This window comes from Rissa tridactyla, chromosome 1, assembly GCF_028500815.1.
Source record: "Rissa tridactyla isolate bRisTri1 chromosome 1, bRisTri1.patW.cur.20221130, whole genome shotgun sequence".
NCBI lineage: Eukaryota > Metazoa > Chordata > Aves > Charadriiformes > Laridae > Rissa > Rissa tridactyla.
In genome coordinates, this window is record NC_071466.1 from 99,020,461 (window position 1) to 99,031,006 (window position 10,546).

At 52.9% G+C, this 10,546-nt stretch overlaps 1 protein-coding gene across 1 annotated transcript; it reads right to left on the bottom strand.

The window, feature by feature from the left end:
- Positions 1 to 7,524: 7,524 nt before the first annotated feature.
- On the bottom strand, positions 7,525 to 10,150 carry CRYAA (crystallin alpha A). The gene is made up of 3 exons (XM_054221383.1): positions 9,944 to 10,150; positions 8,895 to 9,017; positions 7,525 to 7,734 (listed from the first exon to the last, which is right to left on the bottom strand). Exons 1-3 carry the CDS (start codon positions 10,130 to 10,132, stop codon positions 7,525 to 7,527), a joined length of 522 nt encoding a protein of 173 aa, XP_054077358.1. The 5' UTR covers positions 10,133 to 10,150.
- Positions 10,151 to 10,546: the final 396 nt, after the last annotated feature.

Below are 10,546 nucleotides of genomic sequence, written 5' to 3' on the forward strand. Positions count from 1 at the left end.
CAGCACAGCCCAGCACAGCACAGCACAGCACAGCACAGCACAGCCGGGGACCGGCCTCCCCGCCGGCACCAGCCCACAGCGTCCCCGCTGGCCCCGGGGGCGAGCAGGGAAGGAGAGCATCAGGCTGCCGAGGAAGGACAGAGATGCCAGGCCAGTGCCGTTTGTTGGGAAAAAAAGCAGGAATGGTTGGATGACTATTTAAAAATCCTTCGGTATGGCATCCCTGAGCACAGCACTTAAAGGCAAGGAAGTAAAACTGGACGCGTTGCAAATATTCTGTCAGCGGTGTAAGGTTTTGTGTGTGCTGAAATACTTGCGTTCAGATAAGTATAACTTCACTACACCGATGTCCTTAAAGGCAGAGCAGAGAGTCTGATAGAAGCTACGTGCTTTTTCCCCTGACAGGACGCTAATGAAATGATCACCCAACTATGAAAAGTTCACAGAGAATGCACTGCAAGCAAAGCATGGAAATTCCCTTTTCCCAACAGGGACACGACTGCCAGCTGGGTCGTTGGTTTCCCTGGGACCTACTGGTCCACCCCATGCAATGGCATGCTGTCTATATCCACGTCCTCAAGAGGTCTCATGCTGAACTGAGCCCACAAAGGGCCTCCCTACCTCTGGACCCTCACACAGACCAAGGAACCATCCCAAAATAGCTCCAGCAACCTATGGCAGTGCGCTCTGGAAGCAGTGAGTGCTTTAAGGAGGAGAGTCCCTGCACTGGTCCCCAGGGCCTTGCAGATCAGCCTCTGCCTATACCCCAGGGGGAGCTGTGCCTTTCCCCTGACCCCAAGGCAGCCAACTGACACATACTGTCTGGCGGCCCTTGGACCTCTCAATTAATGTCACTGTGGTTTGGGTAGATGACCTCTTTGCACCCTGTGGTTAGAGAGCGGGGAATGGGCACAGCAGGAAGCACTGCTCGTTTGTGTCAGGATTTCAAAGAGCTCCTGTGCTAAAGCCCCCACCACCTCCTTGCCTGGCCAAGGAGATACAGCGATAGCTGTGTGCTCTACAGCACGCTGGATGTGGCAGCCACCCTGCGAGTTGTGCCAGACACCTGTAGGCAGTGGCCAACAGCTCTGAGCTGGTGTATGATGTGTCTCCCTGACCCTGCCCCCTCCCACAGTGTCACCCCCCTGATTTACAGCTCCCCCAGCACAGCAGTGGTGGTGGCAGCCCAAAGGACAAGCCGGGCAGGACATCAGGCAGAGCCACAGGGTGATGTGCGGCAGCTGGCAGGGATTTCTCCAGCAGCACCGGGTTTTGCTGAGCCCCTGCCCAGCTGCCAGCACCTCTGCTCGGGCAGGGCAGCTCCTCCAGGTCGGGCTGAGCCCACCTGAGCAGAAGGACGATTTTCCAAAGAGTTTGGGGCCCTCGTGGCTCATGGTAGGTCTCTGCAAGACAGCTGGAGGACGGCCTTTGAGGTGGTGACACGTCTCCTAAGTTTTGGTTGAGTTACATCGTTCCATCATCTCACTTCAGCCTCACTGACTGAGATTTCAATTTTACCCCGCTTGTGCTGCACTCTAAGATACGCCATAAACACCTGCACCGTGTCCCAACCTCATGTTTTTCCATTCAAGTGCCAGTTAATTGCAAGCTAAGCGCCAGCCGCATTAACCCATCTCCAGCCCTGCGTGGGCTGTGGACGGATGGACTGCACTTCCCATGGGAAAAGCCCCGCGGCCGGATCAGGGGCTGGGAAACAAGGGACTCAGTAATTACCTGTTCTTCTCACGTGAGCTGGTGGTTTTTCAAGCCAATCCTGACCATGGGTCACACCAGAGGGACAAAGTCCAGGTTTGGGGCAGGCAGAATCCACATATCGCAGTCCCCTCAGGCTGTGTCTCCCAAATTTATGTGCCCAACACAGCAGCAATAAACTGCAGAGGTGTGCCCAGTGTGTCAGTCTTACATGCTTTTAAGAGAATACTGAGGGTTTTGGGGTGTGTTTGGAGCCCTTTTTGCTGCCATTGGAGGCAGTTACTGCTTTTTTAACCTCAGATGACAGAGACTTGTGTGGCAGAGCCCAAATCTTGATGACAATGCCAAGGAGATGAAGGGTTATAATGGCTGCATGTAACAAACTTTGCTTTAAAGGGGGAAAAAAAAAAAGGAAAAATGCTGGTAAACTTTCAGACAACTCCCGATCTTTGTGTAACACCGTCTAACTTGCAAATTAATCACAAACCAAGAAATGCCAGAGTTGTGCAACCCTCGTTGGGTCCATGTGCCTGCCAGCCTTGTGCCCTGGGTTTCCCTCTCCCTGGGGACGTGCTGATACACGGGGCTGGAGGTGAGGAGGGGAGCAAAGGAAGCCCTTTGGTGTGCCAGAGCGCAGGAAAGGCTGTCACCCTGTGGGGACACGGCTTTGCCAGGAAAACCCTCCCTCTCTCCCAGGCTGTCCTTCCGACAGAAGCCAGGGGACAAAAGTCCAAAGCAATTAGATAAATCGGGGGTGAGAGGGGGGAGACTATCAGCAATCTGCTGATTGCCTGAACCCTTGCAGAGAGGGCTGTGGGAACTCTGAGCACCTTCTCAGCACAAGAAGGACATGGACCTGGTGGAACGGGTCCAGTGGAGAGCCTCGAAGATGATGAGGGGGCTGGAGCACATCTGCTATGAGGACAGGCTGAGAGAGTTAGGGTTGTTCAGGCTGGAGAAGAGAAGGTTCCAGGGAGACCTTAGAGCAGCCTTCCAGTACCCAAAGGGACTCTTTATCAGGGAGTGTAATGATAGGACGAGGGGAAATGGTTTCAAACTGAAAGAGGGGAGATTTAGATTAGACACTAGGAAGAAATTCTTTACTGTGAGGGTGGTGAGACACTGGAACAGGTTGCCCGGAGAAGCTGTGGATGCCCTGTCCCTGGAAGTGTTCAAGGCCAGACTGGATGGGGCTTTGAGCAGCCTGGTCTAGTGAGAGGTGTCCCTGCCCATGGCAGGGGGGTTGGAACTAGATGATCTTTAAGATCCTTTCCAACCTAAACATTCTATGATTCTATGATTCTCCTGCAAAGGATGAGGAGGGTCCTCCATCCCCCTGCCAAGAGGAGTGACAAGGAGACACCTCTGGCCCGAGATACTCAGGGACAGCTTCCCAGCTGGAGGCCCTCAGGTTGGATCCTTCCAGCCCTTGTTCCCAACTTTTTCTTGGAGAAAATGGGATCCTGGCAGAGGTGACATACCCTGCCCATGCAGTGCGCCAGGATGGGAGGGGCAGGTACAGCACCAGGAGCTGCTGCTGTCCCCCACATCACTGCCACCGCAACTGGGTTATTGGAGCCTGTGGGAGAAGGGGAATTGCTTGGAGGAGGATGCATAGAATCATAGAATGATTTAGGTTGGAAAGGACCTTAAAGATCATCTAGTTCCAACCATTGGAGGGAACTGTGGTTCCCAGTGGGAGGGACACCTCCCACTAGACCAGGTTGCTCAAAGGCCCGCCCAACCTGGCCTTGAACACCTCCAGGGATGGGGCATCCACAGCTTCTCTGGGCAACTTGTTCCAGTGCCTCACCAGCCTCACAGTAAAGAATTTCTTCCTGATACCTAACCTAAATCTACCCTCTTCCAGTTTGAAGCCATTACCTCTGACCCTATCACTAGATGCCCTTGTAAAACTTCCCTCCCCATCTCTCCTGTAGGCATCCTTTAAGTACTGGAAGGCTGCTATAAGGTGTCCCCAGAGCCTTCTCCCCTGGACCACTGTCTGATGCATCCCCCTCAGGACCCTTTAACAGTTTCTCTGGAGGGGAAGCTAAAGTCATTTCTGCTCTGCTGTATGCAAGCAAGGTTAGCACTCTGAGTGGAAACAGAACCCCTGGTTACAACCACCCTACACCAAACTGCCCAGATGCTGGAAGGTGCGGGGTCCTCCACTGCCTTTCCCTGCCTGATAAAATCACCCACTGACTTTCTAGCCAAGGAGCTTCCAAGATATTTTGTTAATCCTTGAAGAGTATTAGCAACACCTTATTATTATTAACAGGTGAATTTGTGCAGAAAGCTGTGGTGAAGCTCCCTCTTGAAACCGTGATCATAGGCTATGAATGACTAGGAAGACTCTGGGGTGAAAAATGTGAAATATTTTGAGTGACACATAGCCACTGGTAAGCAGGGAGGTGTTACTGCCCATGGTCAAGCTCTTCCGCGGACTGATGAATCCTTGGGACCAGGGGAGCTCTGGCCTTGGGGACAGGCAAGGAAGCCTTTGTCAACACATCCCTCCTCCTACAAGAAACACCACCATCCACCCCACATGTCCTCGTACAGAGGCTTTTAGAAGCCGCTCATGTTTTTAATCAGCTGATGGATTGCAAAGGGCTTTAAAATCAGGCCTTTTCAGAGCAACGAGACAGTTGAGGTCTGGTGTCCCCAGGATTTGCCCCAAAAGCGAGGGGCTGCACAGGTCCTTTGGTACCCGCTGCATTGCAGCACGAGAGCTGCTGCCCCCTCTGCACGGCTGCAGGCTTGCCCCAAACCTGCCCTGATTTCCTACCATCAACACTTTTACTTTCTGCCATCCAGACAGAAAAAGGGCCCCCAAAATGGTTCAAATGTCACTTCATGGGACAGACAGACAGACACGCTGCTCAAACACACAGAATCACAGAGTGGTAGGGATTGGAAGGGACCTCTGGAGATCATCTAGTCCAAACCCCCTGCCAGAGCAGGATCACCTACAGCAGGTTGCACAGGAGCGCGTCCAGGCGGGTTTGGAATGTGTCCAGAGACGGAGACTCCACCACCTCTCTGGGCAGCTTGTTCCAGTGCTCTGCTACCGTCAAAGTAATGAAGTTCCTCCTCATGTTTAGGTGGAACTTCCTATGCTCAAGTTTGTGCCCATTACCTCTTGTCTTGAAAAAAAGTTGACACACAGGTAATATCTGCACACAGATCATGCTCAAAGTATGTTTCCCTGCTTTTACATCTCTGAGAGGTTTGAATGGGGGCTAAATGTTTGGGGCTGGGTTTTGGGCTTTCTTTCCTCATTTCCTTGTGTCAGTAAGGCGAGAGATGTCAGCACATGCCGGGGAGGCGTCAAGGCTCTGGCGGGGAGATGCCCCCAAGGGGACAGGAGCCGAGGCCAGGGGCTGTTAGCGCCAGGCAAAGCAGCGAGATGCAGCTGCTGTTAAAATGTTCTTTCCCTGCCAGTAACTGCTCCCTCCTGGTACGAAATTGCCCTTTCCCCAAATGCGCTCATTCACGCCTTTTCCCTGGAGACGAAAATGCAACAGGCTGCACATTTTTTTTTGGTGGAAAGCTTTGGGATTGCCCAATAATTAATCCCAGTAAAAAACAGGTTTTAAAATAGTGTCAGGCGCCGAGGGGATTCCTTGCTTTCTAATTACCAGACAGTAATCTCCCTCTCTTCCCCTCTTCCCCCTGCTTCTGCGGCACTTCCCCGCTCCTGCAGCCGCCCCCCTCTCCCTGGTTCTCCCCCTGGCCACCCTGTTCCTGGTGGGCTTTGCCACCAATGCTGTGATGTGGGTCCCAGTAACACTCCCAGCACCCCCGGCATCCCTGGCACAGGCAGGGGACAGTGCTGACCCCCGGGGCACACTCACTTTCCCCAGATAAGGGGAGATGTCCTTGCTCCTGACTCCCAGTCCTCCCTGGGTTTTGGCCTAGATGTGGCGGAAGAAAGCGCTTTTTAATTTTAAACAGGCCCAGAGCTTCTTTGTTTATGGCTCATATTAATATTTAAACCCTGCCATGAGAAAAAAAAAAAAAAAAAACACGCATATATTTTCTCCGTTTTTCAGAGCTAATCAGCGGCAAAGGGGAGGAGGTTGGTGGGCTTGTCTCTTTGGCAGAGTGAACACTCTTTCTCCAGCTGTCCTCACCTCCCAGTGAGGGCGCAGACCTGTGCTCTTCCCTGGGAAGGATGTGCTTGTTTTGTTGTCACCCTGCCTGGCTTTGTAGGCGTGATCCGAGAGCACCCAGAGACATGTCGATTGAGCCAAACTTGTGTCTGTTCCTGGGGAAGCAGTGACCTTAGCCAAGGAGACAAGGTGGACCTCAGAAGCTCCACTTCACATTGCAGGTCTTGGATGTGAAGATCTTTACCAGGAGGAAAAGCACTGGCTGTCCAAACTGATTTTACCTACGGGGTTAACTACGGGGGTGCGGGGTTAATCGGTGATGCTATGCTTTTCCTAAACACCCTGGATCTCCATCTGCGTGGAAAGCTATTTGAGTCAAGCGTGAGTGATAAACCTTCAGTCTTTAGCGCTCACATTTGTGAAGGTTTGGGAGCCATGGATTTCATGTGTGGCAATGGCAGTGAGAGATATTACCCATGCCCTCCCCGCTCTGCCATCAAACAGCTTTAATTGTTCATTTCAGATAGAATCCTTCACATCGTACCACGCAAATGAGATCTGCGTTGCTGTCTTTACTGACGCAATGAACTTAAGAAATGGCGTGCTTGTTGGGCTGTCGAATTCTGTTCTTTTTTTGATCCTTTTGTTTTGCTTGCATGAAGGATAACAGGAACGTGAAAGAAAGGGCAAGTCAACGTCACAAAACGTGCTTCCAGCGGTGGAAAGCGCTTTCTCCAAGGTGCGTTTGGCACCGCGCTAACCTTTCGACTTCAAAGAAAGCAATAAACGAAACCCCCAAAGCCAATTGCGTGTTTCCTATATCTCTTTATTGACCGCCACTGACCGCCTTCTCAGGTGGAGCGCCAGATACCAGTGGGAGAGGTGGAGCTACCCTAGAATTACAGCGAGGGGAAGGGGAGACGGCATGTTACGCGCGGGCTGGGGAGAGCTGGCTGGGGATGTGAAGCCTCTGCACAGCGGCGAGCCCCCCTCTCTGCCCCGAGGGCCTACTACGACAGCGGAAAGACCTGCTCGTCCTTGTGTCAGTCGTCCCTAAGGCAGACGACAGGGTAGTGGTGTGAACACACACACTTAAAACACTTTGCTGGAAAAAAAAAAAATAAAAAAATAACAGGTTGCAACCCCCGAAGGTAAGACGTTATTCTCTCTCCTGCGGTTGCGAGGAACCCGTGGCACGCTCGCGGCGCGTTCGTAGGATGTCGGGTGTGGGGCTTGGCTCTGCGGCTTCTTTCTTTTTTAACTCTGTGTGGGGTAGAGCAAGTCTGCGGGGCTCTTCCCCTGCTCCAAGCCTCGCCTCGAGCCTTGGCGCACCAGGAGCCAGCGTGACTCGTTGCGCTCCCTTCCTACCTGACGGAGGTCATGGACTACAGCACCGGACGAAGACCCTTCCAACAAGCACAACAGCGCGCCGTCCACACCATCCCCACAGCGCAGCTCGCGCGTTTCAGCTTCAAAGTCCACCAGCCGCTCACCCAGCCCCTCGTCCCATCCAAGGGAAAGGGGGGAAAAAAAATAAAAGAAACAAAGGGAGGGAAAGGGGTGGGGGCGGAAGTAGGGGGGGACCAACAAAAAAAACCCCTCTAGGTATTCACTGATATATCTCTGCAATGGCTCTGGGAATGAGACCTGCAGACGGTGGCAGGCTGCGTACCGCAGCAGCAGGCGGGCTTTAGGAGGAAGGAGCGGAGGTGGGCTTCTCCTCCCGGGACACAGGGATGGGCCTCTCGCTGTGGCTGGCGTCCATGTTGGCGGGGACCTTGGGGCCCGAGAAGGTCAGCATGCCGTCGTTGGACAGGGAGCAGGTGATGGCAGCCTGGTCCACGTTGGCAGGCAGGCGGTACCGGCGGTGAAACTCGCGGGAGATGTAGCCGTGGTCGTCCTGAGAGGCAGTGGGGAAAAGGGGGAAGGCCCATCAGAAACCCCCCGGCACCATGCCGTGCCTCCCTCCACACCACCCCGCAGCTCTGTCGGAGGGGGGTCCATGTTTGCCCTGGCTTATCGAGACGCTGTACTGCCAGTATTGCTGGGACCATCTCTGCTTTTTATTCTATTTAACAGGTTTGTAGGGGCAGGTGCCCCCCTCGTGATGACCCTGCAGGTGCAAGGGCTGAGCAGAGCAGCAGGGTGTGATTTTGGCCGTATTATAGAATTGTAGAGTCATAGAATGTGTTGGGTTGGAAGGGACCTTTAAAGGTCATCTAGTCCAACCCCCCCTGGTTGGGATCTGATTTGGACAGGGGTTCTGCCGCGGCCTCCGATTTCAAAGGATGCTTGGAGAGAAAGCCTGGGGTTCTGCGAAGGTAAAAGCAACGCCTGTGTGTGCGCGTCCGTGTATCTCCCTACTAGGCAGCGACGCTGTGTCAGCCAAAGTACACGATCCTGGCCCCCTTTTTTTTTTTTTTGGCTGAAAGAATGAGAAAAGTAATTTTTTCTTGAAGTCAGCCATGGAAAGGGCTGCTCTCTCCCTCTGGAAAAAATATCTATATTAAAAAATACATACTGTTTCCAGGCTAGAGCTTTGTCTGGCCAAAAAAGTGTATGAGAAGAATTAAACCCCTGCTGGTATAATTCACTTTTCGACCCCCACAGATATTTCCATGACATATGTGTTAAAAGTTTCCAAGCCTGAGGCACTTGGTTGTTTTTCTTTTGTTTTGTTTGCTCTTGATTTTCTCTCCCAGATCAGCTTATGAAAACTCTGTTTTCACTAGCGATTCTGGCTTATGAAAACTCAGCCATGCTTCAGCAGCACCAGATGATGTTCTTTGTCTGGTCCAGTGTTATTAGTGAACAATGGACATTGTCATCTGACGGTTATGGAAGATGATGATTGAAAATAAACAAAAGAGGAGAGGATTAGCTCGTTATTGTCAGATATCAGGTTGCGGCTCTATGGGAATGGGCCATGCCAATAATGACAATTGATAAATAACTCAATCTTCTGATATATTCTTTTCTTTTTTCCTTCAGCTGAGGACCATTGGAAAGAAAGAAAACAGAGCTTGACTCCCCAGTTGCTTCACTGTCACTTCCACTTACCTGTCTTTCACTGTGCTTGCCATGGATTTCCACAAAGTCATCGATAATCTTCACACTCAGGTCTTCGGGAGAGAAGTGTTTTACATCCAGCATGATTGTAAACTTGTCCCGGTCAGACCTCACCTGAAATGAACATTGTTAGACAGTAAGACCCGAGCTCTAAGTGGGGAGGCAGTGCCAGTGTCGTGGCAGCTTAAAAGCCGGAGAATGGGTGGTCTGGCGGTGGCACAGTATTCCCTTCTGTGACAACGGGGCTCAGCAGGGATCTTCCTTCCCACCGCGGGGACCCAGGGACACTGGGAGGCCGCGATAGGCGTCTGCGCCATTGCTGCTGCTCTGGGGAGAGGCATCACTTCTCACCGCTGTTCTTGTGCCAGGGACCCCTTCGCACTCAGTGATCTGCCAGATGCACCGGGCATGTGTGCTCAGCAGCAAGAGGGGATGGAAAGCCGTGTAATATTCTCTGATAGCATACATTTTGTTCTTTCAGTGATTTATGGTTTCTTTGTGGTCTTAGCTCTGGGAGGAAGCCAGTAGGAAAGGGCTAGAAAAAACACCGGGCCCTGAGCTTCAGACCAGAGCCCCCATGGCTACATGCTCCTTCTACACGCTGCCTTCCAAGAATTGCTCCTGGGACCTCCTGCACGGGCTTGCAAAAACCACTGAGCTCCCGAGGCAGAGGAGGGGGTAGAGGAAGCTCCCGCTCACCGGGGTCCTCTTCCATGCCAAGCTGCCCTCGCGGGTGCTTAGTCCGGGAGCAGCCTAGCTCTTCCCTCGCCATGCGGCTGGCAGGTGCGGTGGCAGCAAAGACAGCTTTCTACATGTCGGAAACAACTGTCGGGAGCCAAAATGGTTTCTGTTTCTTGAAGGGAAGCCTTCTCCCCTGCAAGGGTTTCCCTCCATGCCCAAGAAGTCCTCCTTGTCCCCTCACACCCCAGCACGGGGCTACAGTCACCGGGCCCCACCAACTAACCTCAGGTTGGGGGACCAGGGGGGAAGGCATAAGGAGGGAAAACAAGGAAAAGAAGAGGAAGCTGAAGGGCCCTTACCTCTGAAATGCCCGACTCCAGCACGCTGCGGAAGAGGGACTGCCTGTAGTAGGGGCTGATAGTGGAAGAGAACAAAGGCAGGAGATCATACTCGAAGAGACCCTCTCCGAAAAACTGGTCGAACAAACGGCTTGGAATGAGGGGTCCCAGAGCACGCTTGAACCAGGGGTGCTGGATGGTAATGTCCATGCTTGCTGCTGCTGCGACCTGTGGCTGCGAGGGGAGAGCGGGAGGGACAGTGCAGCCGCTGGGGAGACAGCGATGCCTTGGCTGGACTGCGCAGTGCAGCCCCAGAGAAGCTCCCCCTATATATACCGGTCTTGCAGAATGAAGGCATTAGCGGGATTTCTCTGGAAAGACATGATCTCATGATGGAGGCAACGTGGTCAGCAGAAATGCGGAGACTGACCTGGAAACGACAGTCTGGTTGGAATCGGTGCCAGATCTGCCGGAGGGATGATGCCAGGCAGCAGGCTGTGAGACATGGGGTGCCCGTGCCCAGGGGTACCGGCAGGTCCTCTACGGGATGAAGCAAGCTAAACGGGACACCCCGGTGGGCATCTCAAGGATGCTTGTGAATTAGGCCTGCTCTGTGGGTTTTTG